Raw genomic sequence first — 14,909 nt, 5'->3', positions numbered from 1 at the left:
GTTCTTTTAATCCAAGCAATATAATTGTGAACGATGCACAACTACATACAATTATATATACCGGTACATAATTGAGCATGCAATAATCGAAAGGGAAGTGGACAACGACAACGAGCGAGGCATGGTATTGTAATGCGCATGGGGGGGGTTAGAGGGTAAGGGTTAGGGATAGGGGTCGGGTTTAAACCATATCTTAACCCTTACCCGATCCCTAACCCTAACCTAACCATAACCCAGGGTTATCTCCCCTATACCATGCCTCGCTCGTTGTAATTGTCCTCTTCCCTTATCGAAAAGCATACAGCTTTCAATTATTTTAATGTAAATCACACATTTACGTCTACAGTTTTTCAGCTGGCTGCTTAGTACATGTAGCATTACTCAACATTTTCTGACAAAACATCAGGCACATCTAATTTAAATTTTAAAGATCCAAGTTACCAAGGTTTATGGAAAAAATAAAATACATCAAACACTAACTACTTTTCATATACATTATTGTGACTTCACGTTGTGGCATAATTGTCGAATCAGGCAGAAAAGTAACATTCTGGTGAAATGTTTTCCATATTATTTCGCCATTAAATGCCACACATAAAAGGCCACATGTTCTATAAAAAAAAACACAGTTCTGGCCACATATGATAGCCTGATAAAAATTGTCACATGTTTGCCTAACTTCACACATTTCGGCGGTTACGGTACATAGAAAGAAACAAGCACGTACACTTTTAAAGTCATTTTATAGTGTTACTTGAAGTAATAAATCACTGACGAAGACGCCATTATCTATAAAGTTATAATTGCACTTTGACCTGTCAGGACTTTAAAAGAATGAAAAATGATTAGACGACTTATTAAAGTCTCTCAGGATAGTTGCACTGGCTCTTCGCTCTTAGAAAACTGGGTTTAATGCATGTGGGTAAAGTTTTTCACAGATTAGACTGTGCAGTTCGCATAGGCTAATTATGTACGATCCTTTACGCTTTTGTGGATTTCTTAATTAAAAGACAGTCTCATCTAAACAAAAGTACAGTTTAGGCGGAAAGTGTTGTTCCTTCATTAACATGCATTAAGCCCCGTTTTCACAGAACGAGGTTCAAATGTAAAAAGTAAATGACGTAGCATCTAAAAAGCTCGTCTATTCCCCCATCATGGGCGACTTCCACTCGTAGAGTCCCTGGTTACACTCGGCCCAGTACGGGAGGCTCTTCATACGCTGGTACCACGTGGTCAGTAGCGGCCACTGGTCCAGCTTGTAGTTGCGCAACTCGATGAGCGCCAGGTTGGTCGCCATGGAAATGTCCACTATGGTCATGTCGTCACCGCACATGTACTTCTGTCCCTGGAAACGTAAAATGGTATATATCAGTGAATAAAGGAAACGTGTACTTCTGTCCCTGGATACGTATGCTAATAAATATCGTTGGACAAAGGACCATAACTCATGAAAATGAAGGTATCATTGTCATTCCGTCAAATCAAATGTGCTGCTGCAAACGTTGCCATGGAAACGTGCAATAGTAAATATCAGTGGGTAAAGAACCATAACTCTTGGAAATGAAGGTTTTATTGGCATGCAGCCACATCACATCCGATTCTGTCCCTGGAAAAGTAAAATTATTGATAACGGTGGACAAAGGACCATAACTCGTGGAAATGACGGTATTCTTGTCATGTCGCCATATCGGATGAACTTCTGTCCATGGAAACGTAAAATAATAAACATCGGCGGAGATCACTCGTGGAAATCAAGGTATTATGTTCATGCCGTCACCGCACGTGTATTGCTGTCCCTGAAACACGAAATAATAAAACTAAGTGATTAAAAGGGTTATACATCACTGTTACGTCCAATATGATCATGTCGTCACAGCAATATACTTTTTCATTGAAATCATAAACTAAACGGTGGTAAAGGGGTCCAGAACACGTATACAATCACGTGAATCTGTCTCTGGAAACATAAAATAATACATATCAGTGGACAAAGGTCATAACTTATAAATATGTTAGTATTTAGTAACGTCGTCACAGAAAATGTACACATGCCCTTAGAAACGTACAATAATAAATGCCAGTTGACATGTGGACATAATTGTGAACATGTCCACTTTGGCTGCTTCGTGACCTCAAATGTACTTTTTCATCGGGAAATACATACACCGCAATCAATACGAGTGGGTAAAGGATCATACTTCGAGGATTGAAATTATGTTATGTATCGTAAAGGCATCTACTCTTCGCCGAATGTGTGCACCTGGTGCTGAAAATACGCGTGGGTAAAGACCTATTACCCATCCAGATGTATGTTCCTAATTCATAATGTTACCCCGGACATGTGCCTCCGCACCTTAAAGGGGCAAGAAACATGGCATACAGTGACTTAACGTACGTGCACTAAACATGATATCAACGCAATGTATTGAAGAAGTCGCATGAATGTGAAGTTACGATCTGTAACAAGACTATATAAACAGCCAAGTAATATTAATAATACGGCTCTAAATGAAGGGAAACAACTACTGTTCAAAACATGACTGAATCGTCTCCCACGCCAAAAGGTTCGTTTGAACTCTTTCTAGTGCAAGATTAAATATATGTTTGATATCATACATGCGAGTGATAAATTGGTTATTACGGGTTACACAATTGAAATTATTTTCTCATTCACTAGATACCAGTAGTATAGTCCTATAACAAAACCTTGTATCGTACTTTGTACTTACAACTAGAGATAGGATTTCATAATTTCGACATAAAGTTTAATAATGACCAGATGTTTGATATACGTTTTAACTTTGATAACAGAGCCAGGGTACAATAACACTTGATATACTCGTATACTTAAATAATTTCCCGAAGGTGTATATCCGTTCTAACATAAAAGTAGTATTTAAAGGGAATTTCATGGACAGTTTACACAAACTGGCTCCTGCTTCCACGCTCGATGTGACATTGTCTGTTGAGGTACTTCTTAAAAGTACCCCGGATACTCTAAAGTATACTGCAAATTACCCGGAGTACGGAAAACATACTAAAAAGCACCATAGAGTATGGCCAGATGCCATGAAGTTTTTTTCCGTGACCGGGGTTATTGTTGTATACTTAACAGTACCCGCGGTACTTTTAAGTAGTACTTGAGCCGACAACGACCGTTTCAGCCGTTTTTATCACTACCTGAAGCTGTCGGTTCATGTAGTCGAACACTTTTCTCATGGCGGCTTCCCTGTCCGTGTCCGGGGGCTTGGCCTGGAACAGCTGTGGATACTGGAACAACAGGAAGAATCTCGTAACTTAAGTACTGGTACTTACATATTAGCCTTTCTCAATGAAAACGGGTTTTAATGCATGTGCGTAGAGGGACATCCCCAATTAGCCTGTGCAGTTCACACATACTAATCAGGGACGACACTTTCCGCGGCTGTGGTAACTTTCGTCTAACATATTTTCTTCGCGAAATTCCAGTTCAAGCGAAAATTATCGTCGATAATTAGCCATTGCAAACTGCACAGGCGAACCTGGCACGATAAATTATGCACATTCATTAATCCCCGTTATCTAAGAGCGATGTTCAATTATTAACTTAAGATTCTGATAGACGGGTACACATGCATGTATATTTTTTCCATAACCTGGCATTTTTACGTACTCGCAATGTGCAGTTTTGTTGTTAATGTAGGCCTTGTATGTAATTTTAGTTAATTGGTAGTTTGGTATATTTTAATTATTTTCAGCTTATTACGTACACAAACTGCGACAAATTGTGCTATAGCAGATCTCCCCCATAAGCCTAAAAAACATTAACAAAATAAGAAACTTTGACTGATCTGTGTAAAAGATTTCATTCATTTCATTTTCTTTCAAGTTTTGTAGACTTAGATTACATGTGAGACTATGAGGATAATAAATGTTCTTAATTATATAAATGTATCTCACCATATATTCGCTTATGGTCTTGTACACGGAGCCAAGGTCGTAGTGTAAAAGACGGTCACACACGGCCCGCTGTTGCAGATCTTTCGGGTAGAGTCGCGAGTTCTTGCCATACCGGGATACCAAGTAAGTCATTATCGGCCGACTGTGAAACGATATTTTTATACCGGTAAGTGCCGTGCCATGGACACTTTTCTTTTCACAAACAATGCTTTCAAAAGATTGACAAATATAGTTGACACAATTAGACTGAGAGGCAGACGGACAGACAGAGAGACAGACGGACGGACAGACAGACAGACAGACAGACAAACAGACAGACAGATCGACAGACAGACAGAATTAACTTAACAGAACACAAACCTTTCCCATAATGAAAAGTCTCCATCTTGTAATGTAGGTACTGTGGTGTCGGGGTTAATCTGAAATACGATGTACATTATATTTTTACAACAAACTCTACGTCATTCTGGGCTTATTTAAAACGTTTTCATTTAGTGTCACAATAAAATGAAGGAGGGGCGGTTTCGCTTTTGAAGTCTCAACATCACTATAGAGATTTCGTAATTATGACAGTTTGAGGCATTCGATGCAAATGAGCTAAAGGAAATATGTTTAACTAATTTAATCTATACCTTTGCGAATTCAGGTGTCTTGTGTTCCCCCTTAAAGAGGTCCAGGTAGCGGATGGTGACGGGGATGTTCGCCGCCTTCGCCGCCATCCAGACGGCCCGTGAGGGGGCGCTCAGTCCGTGGATATACAGCACGAGGTTCTTGGGCGTCGTCGCTGTGGGACCCACGCCCATCTGTCGCATGAAGAGGGGATAAAACTATTGAATTAAGTCTCGTTTTTGTCAAAACATGCCTTAATGAATCTGCGTAAAGTTTCGTCCCAGATAAGCATGTCCAATCCGCTCAAGCTGATCAGGGTCGGAAACGACCGCCTAAACTATATTTTCGTTTTTGACTGACTTTCTATAAACGAAAAGTTCAATTAAAGCAAAACGGTTTGTCACTGATATGCCAACCGGTGCGAACTGCACAGGTTCATGTTTGACGACACTTAACGCAAGTGCTTTAAGCCCCATTGTCCAAGAACGCGATGCCATTTTATATCGGGATTTAAAGGGGCCTTTTCACAGATTTTGGCATTTTTTAAGTTATTCATTAAATGCTTTATATCGATAAATGTAAACATTGGATCGTAAAAGCTCCAGTAAAAAATCAAGAATAAAATTTAAAAAAGGAAAAGAACATTGCCCGGACCAGGTTTCGAACCAGTGACCCCAGGAGTCCTGCCAGAGTCCTGATGTAAAAACGCTTTAGCCTACTGAGCTATTCCGCCGAGTACATATATTTGAAGTATTTTATACCTTATATAAGCAATCTTCGTTGTTTCAAAAAATTTAACGACAAAAACAGAACTCTCCAAATTACTCAATCGTTTCGCGTTGCAACGCTTTATAATTTTTAGGTTTTAAAATCGTCAAAAGATGCATATAATGGCTATATTAGACCATGGTAAATGTTCAGTATTACTGTTTCCTCACAAATATCATAACTAAAACGAAAATTTGCGAATCTGAAACAACTTTTTTCAATTTTGTCAATTTACCAAAGCGTGAAAAGATCCCTTTAATAGAGTAATTCGTGATGTTTCTGTTCATTGTATAGTGTTCACGACAGTATCATTAATAAAATCTTCGAAATTTCAGAATGCAATTATAGAGTTTAACAAATACTTATCAAATTACAACGTATTTATGTACTGATATGTTTCATGCGATGTGTCTACAGGAGAATATGTTGTAAAAATAACAAGCATAAATATAAATGTAAAATAAAATAGTCTCTCATATCTCTGTATATCGTTAAATGTACATTCTTACCGGTTGAAGGGTTATTTCCTCCCCCTTTTCCCCTATACATAAACATAGCAACATGTTGTGTTTAGGTACTTTAAACTACAAATGTCAATCAATACCAATACTTTTATATGGCAACCCGTATCGACATACTAGTATGAACAACGTAATGTTTGTACAGAGTGGAATAGTAAAACAAATGTTGTCTGAACGCTTCTTTGATTTTAAATGGAACGCGCAATTTGATACCCCTGTGTGTTTTCTAACGATATATGCGATCGCGTATCGTTTGAGAGCTTAATGTCCCTTTTGGTTAGCACATCTCTATCATTAATAATTTACTAATACCAGATTCCTTGATACTTGAAAGTGGCCATATGATATTTTAGTGTGTTTTATCTTAATAGTTTTGCTTCAATTTAAGAGACTTGTTCATCGCCACGTGTTGGTATTAAACACGGGCGATTTCTTACACTTAAATATTTAACTAATAAGGTACTTAATAGAAATACTCACATCACGGAAAAAATAAGTAAATAAAACAAGCAAACATGTTAAAGCGCTCTCTATTATTTAGATTTTTTTATGAGCAAAATAGAGTGTTCATGACAAGTGATTGACGACATTTTCTAATTTCATCAAGTAGTTTTAATAAATCAAACCTTCAACGCGGTATGAGCATTTTAATGGATTCCTGTCATGTTCGAGAAGACTGAGAGACATTTCGACCCCCAAACGTAGGATAATTCCACTTCCAAAGCCGAATGAAATCATCCCCCCCCCCCCCACACACACACATACCCAATGGTTGGATGGGTCTATCTCCCTAGCATATTGTTATATGTCCATACATGTAAGATGTTATACAAGCATCAAATAAACCGGGGACAATTTATTAGGTTTATCTTAAACCGACTGCTTTTAATTTCCCTGGGATCAAGAAACATTCGGTGGATGACATTTCCGACCCGCCCGGAATCCATGTTTGCCGACCGCTATACAGCCCCGTATATGTACGGTGTCTTTAAAGGATTGGGCTGTATCAGAAAAAAAACATAACGATATATCAATCCGTCTAAACCGATGCACTACTACAGTTGTCTACAAAAAATATCAGAATTATTCATGATTTTTATTCTCTTTTGGTCAAAAAAAGTTTTGTTATTTGGCCAAAATAGATTAAACATTTTCATACAACAACACGAAAAACCTACCCGAGGTTTCAGAAACACCTCCTCCGGCTTCTGCTTGAAGCACAAACACAAACACAGTCCACACATCGCGTTACCACGGTAACACGGTATAACTCTAAAATGTTCACCGCAATTGCTACAACGTGTTTGCAATTCGCAAATGTTTGTTTATGAGTATCCGTTGCTAAATTATCTTAAGAAAATTGAGTATATGTTTCCATCTTCAATCAAGAACGTTTAAACAAATTAAACTAAAAATCAAACGTTCTCTTGTTAGCAAGTATTGTCTATTGATTGTGAAATTTGATCGCGCCTTCACAAGTAAATGGTCTTAAAATCAAAGCACTGGCGGCATCTTTAAACTTTATAGTTAATTATGAAGACAATAATTCCCTCAGGCATGCACACAATAACATGTGTCACATGAATGCTCACAACAAGTATTCAAGTCTCTATAACGATCAAAATCAACGAAAATTTCGAAAAGTATTTCGTAAAATAAAGTTAACACATAAACAACAAGTGTTCCTTATAGCAATAGCCACAATTTCAACGCTATATGTGGGATGATAACATAGATTTTTGTAGATACAAAATGCTCGTTTTTATTTATTTGTGACACAATTCATTCCATTTTAATTTCACGCGAATATATCTATTCATACGACACACGAACACCATGTAAGTGTTCATGTGTCGTATGAATAGATATCGTTGCGGGTAATTAAAATGGAATTAAATATGCAAAACAATAATAAAAACGAGCATTTGTATCTGCAAACATCTATTTTACCAGACCACATCTGGCGTTGAGATTTCGGCAATTGCCATAAGGAACACTGATTTTTAATTGGTTAAATTTATTTTGTACGAAATTTTCGTTGATTTTGAGTAGTAATGTTACTTTAATCGCAAACAGTATATCATTTCCAGTGATGAAAAAAGGGAAAACTAATAAATGAGTCGTGTTCTGAAAAAACTGGGCATAATGCATGTGCGTAAAGTGTCGTCCCAGATTAGCCTATGCAGTTCGCACAGGCTTATCAGGGACGACACTTTCCGCTTGTATGACCTTTTTCGTGTAAATGAAGTTTCTTCTTAGCAAAAATCCAATTTAGGCGGAAAGTGTCGTCCCTGATTAGGCTGTGCGAACTGCAAGGCTAATCTGAGGCGACACATTAAGCATATGCAGTTAACCCTTTTTTCCCATAGCGTTTCTCATTTGCATGACTGATGTTAAAATAAAATGACATAATTATGACTTTTTAGTTTTTACTGAATGAATTGACTTTGTCGTTAAAACAACTTCGGAAAAACCATAGACATGTGTTTATGCGGAAAAAGTCCATTGTTTTTTGTGTGTACTCTAAAGAGAGTTTTTTTTAGTTATAGACAACATAAAATTTTGATAGAATACAAGATATATTTATATATATTAATGAATCATATAAGGGCATTTTACTTAGTTATTGCATTTAACTAAATAAAGCACAATATACTGAAATAAAAATACTTATGAATACATTACCGAAATTGTTTACGGATGTACAGCCTATTTTGGCCGAGTAATAAGAAAGTATCATTACATCTTTTATTTATGTCAATGGTTTCTAAATATCATTTGCAATCAATTTCGCCCATTTTTAAAACAAAGAAATGTTTGTTTCTTTAGGTCATGTTGATGTCTCCTTGTGATTCTAAGAGGGCAACCCGTTCGTGAAATGGAGCAAACATAGCAAACTTGTATTTGGACTCTAAATCATTTAGCGGATTGAGCCACATTTTGATTCTCCGGTAAACACCAGAGCCGCCATTTATTTCGAAGGGTCCATCACGATCTTGCATGCGGAACCGTCGAACAGGACCTTAAACGCGTCCTCGAACTGTGACATCGGGATCCGGTGCGAGATCACGTGACCAACGTCCACCTTCCGGTCCGCCAAGAGCGCCTCGACGGCCGCCCACGTGTGGTAGATCTTGCGACCGTGCACAGTTTTGATGGTCAGACACTTAAATACTGGAAATAAAGCAAAGGCATGGTTTTATCCCATAAGGCAGCGAAAAAACATGTACATACATGTATATTGTGCTTGAAAATGTTGTTTAATTAATATTTTCAACTTTTTGTCTACCATCATGGCTTCGACTTAACTTGCAAACTGAGATGAATTGAGTCGCGTTCTGAGAAAACTGGGCATAATGCATGTGCGTAAAGTGTCGTCCCATATTAGTCTGTGGAGTCCGCACAGGCTATTCAGGGACGACACTTTCCGTATAAATTGGATTTTTGCTAAGAAGAGACTTCATATAAACGAGAAATGTCATCCCTGATTAGCCTGTGCGGGCTGCACAGGCTAATCTGGGACGACACTTTACGCACATGCATTATGCCCAGTTTTCTCAGAACGCGACTTAATTATTCGCTAAAAAAGGTTGATGGGAAATAACCAATCTCAATTTATCAATAATCAACAAAATTAAAGCGTAATTGTATGCGTATTTTGAGCATACATGTTACTGCTACTATTTCAACCTATTTATGCCTAGTTGACTCTCCCATCCTTCTAAATTGGATCAATTTATTTCCAAAATTAGGGATGTCTAGTATATTTATTTCTATAGTAAGAACATTGCTTACAAAACTTCCATTAGGCAAACAGCGTAGACCCTGATCATGCGGCGTCTCATCTGGGTCTGCGCTGTTTGCCAAGGCCTTTTTTCTAGACCCTAGGCATAAATGGGTTAAGATTTATCGATTAAAGGCTACTTACATATATCCGGAAGTGGATTCTCAAAGTGCAGAGGCTGCTTAGGCAGGCCAATGAGCACCACGCGGCCACCCTTTCGGAGGTACGAGAAGCACGAGTTGGCGACGGCAGCCACACCGGAACACTCGCATATCCGCCCAATGCCCGCCCCGCCCGTGAGCTCCATAATGAACTGCAAAGTTTGGGTAAACATGGTAAAGCATCTTATAAGGCTCATCGTGGCGTCAAAAGAAATCTCGGCACACTCTGTCTAAACAATATATGCGAACCTTAGTCAGTTTTATAAAAACAATAAAACACACAAATACACAAACACGAACGCACGCACTCCTCGCACAAGAGTACGTCTTAAACAATGTCACAGTTAGCTAATACCAGAAAGAAGCTTATCATGACACGATGCATGTCATTTCCTGTGTAAGAACCAGTGCGGGTTGAGAGATCATTCACGCGCTCCCAGAGTCGGGATCGAACATACAACATCGTATTGTAGCCCTGATATCCATAACACCATTGCGATCAACCTCAATGCCTTTCATTGCTTGGTTTGTCTAGGTCTGAGTTAGTATAGGGCATAACTTTTAACCCGGGTATCGTGTGTAAGAATCCCATTCATGCTAAAAAAATGCGGGACTGGTTATGATTTTATTTTTCGGTCATGATTCCCTTCATCCACCGATACCAGTAGAACAGTTTACCCTCAGGCTAATGAGGTAAGTATGTGCATTAAGTACTTCCAAAACCGCATGTATCTGCTTAGCCTACCTGGGTACGTTAACTGGACGCACCGATATGCAGTTTAGCCCTTTCCTGCGCAATCAGCACAGGCTAATCAGGGACGACCTCTCCGCTTTTATTGTATTTTTCGCTTAAATGAAGTCTCTCCTAAGAGAAAAGCTAGTTAAGGCGGAAAGTGTTGTCCCTGATTAGCCTGTGCGGACTGCACAGGCTAATCTGGGACGACACTTTCAGCACATGCATTATGACCAGTTTTCTCAGAACGCGACTCAAATTATAAGGCCACCTCTTTCAAGTCATTGTCTTTAGTGTTGACCACGATGTCGGTGCCCATATCGGTAGCAAGCTTCAGCTTCCAGTCTTCGATGTCCGCACCTATCACTCTGTAAGCAAAGCAATGCATTACACGTAATAGAATAACAATCACAACGGCCTACCACTCTGTGATCCTGACAATCAAACTACATATAGCTGAAATAATAATCATAGCGTCCATCAATGCTGTGAACATATCAATGAATCTCACGAGACGAAATAATGATCATGGCATCGATCAATCTGTGAAGAAATCAATGATCAACTAAGCCGCCGTAACGAAATAAAAAATCACGGCGCCTATCAGTATACGAACAAAGCAGTGCTTATCACGTTATTAAGAAGACATAAATAGCGCGTATCAGTCTGTGAACATATCCCATTATTATAGCGTGATGAAATAACAACCATAATGCCTCACAATGAGCAACGCAATCAATCCCCATGTATTTGAATAATAGTAATTATAATATAACAGACACTTGGGAAACAACTATGCAGTATTTCGAATTCATTAAAAGCAAGGGTTGCAGCGAGAGCTGCGTTGCAATATATGCGACCAGATCTCGAACCCTCAAAATAGCCAGAGCTAGGGAGGTATGCCGCATATCTTGAACACAGTGCTTCACCCATTTATGCCTAGTGGACTCTCCCCATCCCTCATCCTTCTAAATTGGATCGATTTATTTTCCAAAATTAGGAATGTCTAGTATATTTATTTCTAAATTTAGAATATTCTTACAGAAATTCCTTTAAGCAAACAGCGCAGACCCATCATGCGGAGTCTCATCTGGGTCTACGCTGTTTGCCAATGCCTTTTTTCTAGACGCTAGGCATAAATGGGTTTAAGCAACACAACGTAGTCAGCATTAATTAAAGATTTGCATATTATATTCATAGAAGCTTATATTCTCGTAGATAAATGCTCATTAATTTCATATTTTTCTTATAAAACAAAACATATACAGTATATTCGAAAAAAACAGCTAGTTTTACACGATCTCATGTTCTTCGGAGAGCCTCGCGTATATAAGAGCCTCGTTCTGTAAAATTTCGGGTGTTAAAGCATGTGGGTTAAGTGGTCCCTCCCAGATTATACAGATTATACTTTTGCAGTCCACACAATCAATCAGAGACAATTACTTTTCGCCTCAACTGGATTTTCGATACGAAAAGACCTCTTTAAAACAAACAAATCCACAAAAATGCGGAAAGTGTCGTCATGATTAGCTTGTACGGCTATTTGCACAGTCATTGTATGGATTTGACCCTAACGTACATGCATTTAGCCCCAAGATTTCACAGGACGATGAATTCCTATAAATGCACCACCCAGGCATTAAAAAAAAGTCACCTCTTTGCCCCCATGAACCTTTGCAGTCTCTGCGCGAGCAACCCTGACTAGGGGCCAAAAAAACAAAAAAAACCCCTATGACAACGAACGTCCTCGTCCTTGACCATTTAACCTCTCAAGGCCGTCGTTGTGGGCGACCCCCTAGCAGGCTCCATCTAGTGATCGCTGCGGGGCCTATCAATCAATCAATCAATCAATCAATCAATCAATCAATCAATCAATCAATCAATCAATCAATCAATCAATCAATCAATCAATCAATAGTAAATCAATCAATCAATCAATCAATCATCAATCAGTAATTTTTAAATAAGTACAACATAAATTAGTCAATCAATCAATCATTTATTTAATAATCAATCAATCAATCATTTAATCAAGCCAGCAACAATGGTGAGTAACTGAATAAATGTATCTCACTTAGGTTGGCAGTGATCTTGTACAGGAATTTCTGGGACACGATCGAGTATTCGGAACAGCCGCCGTGCATGGTCTTCCGGCCGTGACCGTACTGGCCCATGTTCATGCATATCTCCCGAAGGTCGTTGGCACACTGGTAGCAGTCGCCGCAGTACAAGTAGAAGTGATTCTCGACGCCGACGCGGGAACCAATCTCAAGTGTCGCTTCCGGTCCGCACTTGACGACGGTTCCAGCACTCTCGTGGCCAGGTATGAATGGAACGCTCGCGATAACGCGCGCCATCGGCGTCCATTTGTACAGCGCGATGTCCGAGCCGCAAATCGAGACGGGCGTCAACGCGGATCAGCACTTCGTCCCCTTCCGGTTCCGGTACGGGAATCTCCGTGTACTCGTAAGATTCCTTTTCCGCGTTTTTTATCAACGCTTTCATCACTTTTGGTATCTCTGCGGCAACCGTGGTAGCCATTTTAAGACGAAAATACAAACTAACTCGCCACCTCCTTAAATATCGATCCTTACCAGTAGATTGTGTTGAAATTTGTATACCAAATCTGCATATGCGGTCCGTGTGCAAAAGTGGGCTGATTATTACGTAGCGGTGTGAGGTTAATTTTTAATGTAATTAACGGCATAGCTTCCACTTGGGAACGAAATAGTTACTTGTGGCAACGGCATAGTTCACTCGTGAGAACGAGTGAGGAACTCGTCGGGACGGGATAACTTCCTCGTGGTAACGACATAACGAAACAATCAGAATGCAGACAGTTTGAAGCATTTTAAGGCACGAGCCTTTCTGATTTATTTCGTCCGTAAATATGTAAGACTCTTTTGTTTAAGGCTATTTTGCATTATTCGAAAAACAGTATGTATTTCCAGTAATTGCTTAAGCCCTTACCACGTGTTAGTTATCTCGCTCCCGCGAGTTACTGGTAGCTTTGACGTTCCCAAGACTTACTCGTACCCAGACTTACTAACTCTTTCCCACGAGCTACTAAGTCGTGAGAAAGAGTAATAAAGTCGCAGGAATGAATTACTAATTAAAATAGTAAAAAACAAACTAAAAATGACAAGCAAACGTAAATTATTACAGAAGTGAATTTGCAGTATCAACAATAAGAAGTATGATTAAAGTAGAATTAGATAGATATATACATAAGAAAGGGGTGATTCAAATTGAAGTACAATTTAGACCCTAATGTAGATAATTTTATTCAAACCAGAATAAAAGATTATTTAGATCATTATATCGTTTATCAACAGATACTACGTTCAAGGCTTCCATATATTACACACAACGTGATGATACGGCCGCATGTAGATTTGAAATCTTAAGTGTCTGTGTTCGCATATAACGAGTACAAAATGTTATCATATGAAATCGGTGAGTATTCCACTCATCAAAACAAGCTGTTAGTTTCAAGCTTGTGGGTATTCGTCTGTATGCGCATTTCTTGTATTTGTCCATATATGCTGGACCGCCGTATACATTTCTTCTAGTGGTATGCAGGTTTAAGCAATCTTTATTTTTATTAATTTCAAAGTCTGCGAGTCTTGAAAAGTATTTCCAATGGAAACCCTTAAAACAACTGAATAAATCCCGAAGTGGTCCCGAATGTATGTAACCATCAATTGTTCATCTCAAATACACAGTTTCATGTTAAAACCTTCAGTATAAAAATAGCATTTACGTGGATGTATATGGGCCGTGCTCTCTGAAAAGGGGTTAAATCCATGTGCGTAAAGTCTTTTCTTAGCAAAAATCCAGTTACGGCGGAAAGTGTCGTCCCTGATTAGCCTGTGCGGACTGCACAGGCTTATCTGGGAAGACACTACGCACATGCATTAAACCCCCTTTTCACAGAGAACGGTCCATATATAAGTAAAAAAACTGTTTCTGAATGCGTTCCTTTAATATTCAGCCTCACATGCGTTGTATAAACGCAGAAATTTGCAATCCTTGGGCATAGGATTTAAAGGGAACTGTTCACAGTTTGGCAAAATCAAAATACAAACTGGTCTGATTCGGAAAAACAATCAGTACGCATTTCATTCAAACAAGCGAAATAACAGTCCTGATTAACAAACGAAAAACTATCCGTTCCGTTCGATAATGGATACTAATCAATCGAATTCGAATATTAATCTCTCTCCGTTCCTTCACTTTATCGTGATAATAAACATACAGTTGGTCAAATAAAGAGTTCAATTTGCAAAAAATGTTTGCCCGTAAAAAAAAATAAGGGGATTAATGTATTGGGTGTGTACGTATAGTAATTAAATGTTGTTCAGCACGAAACGGTTCTTAGCATGCACATGTTT

At 38.8% G+C, this 14,909-nt stretch overlaps 1 protein-coding gene and 1 pseudogene across 1 annotated transcript; both read right to left on the bottom strand.

Annotated features, from left to right (window-relative positions):
• Positions 1 to 5: 5 nt before the first annotated feature.
• On the bottom strand, positions 6 to 6,170 carry LOC127867177 (glutathione S-transferase 1-like). Its single transcript, XM_052408226.1, has 5 exons — positions 4,572 to 6,170; positions 4,300 to 4,358; positions 3,940 to 4,081; positions 3,181 to 3,270; positions 6 to 1,345 (listed from the first exon to the last, which is right to left on the bottom strand). Exons 1-5 carry the CDS (start codon positions 4,749 to 4,751, stop codon positions 1,142 to 1,144), a joined length of 675 nt encoding a protein of 224 aa, XP_052264186.1. The 5' UTR covers positions 4,752 to 6,170; the 3' UTR covers positions 6 to 1,141.
• Positions 6,171 to 8,571: 2,401 nt separating this feature from the next.
• On the bottom strand, positions 8,572 to 13,091 carry LOC127867186 (L-threonine 3-dehydrogenase-like; annotated as a pseudogene).
• Positions 13,092 to 14,909: the final 1,818 nt, after the last annotated feature.

The sequence above is a fragment of the Dreissena polymorpha genome, chromosome 2 (assembly GCF_020536995.1).
Source record: "Dreissena polymorpha isolate Duluth1 chromosome 2, UMN_Dpol_1.0, whole genome shotgun sequence".
In the NCBI taxonomy this organism is placed as follows: Eukaryota; Metazoa; Mollusca; class Bivalvia; order Myida; family Dreissenidae; genus Dreissena; species Dreissena polymorpha.
The sequence above is the reverse complement of the archived record's forward strand: the minus strand, read 5'-3'. Positions and strand labels throughout refer to the sequence as shown.

Coding starts and splice junctions, on each gene's coding strand:
- LOC127867177 (XM_052408226.1), bottom strand. CDS start 4,751: ATGCGACAGATGGGCGTGGGTCCCACAGCGACGACGCCCAAGAACCTC. Junction 4,359..4,571: donor AGACACCTGAATTCGCAAAG/GTATAGATTAAA, acceptor ATCGTATTTCAG/ATTAACCCCGACACCACAGT. Junction 1,346..3,180: donor ACATGAACCGACAGCTTCAG/GTAGTGATAAAA, acceptor TTACGTTTCCAG/GGACAGAAGTACATGTGCGG.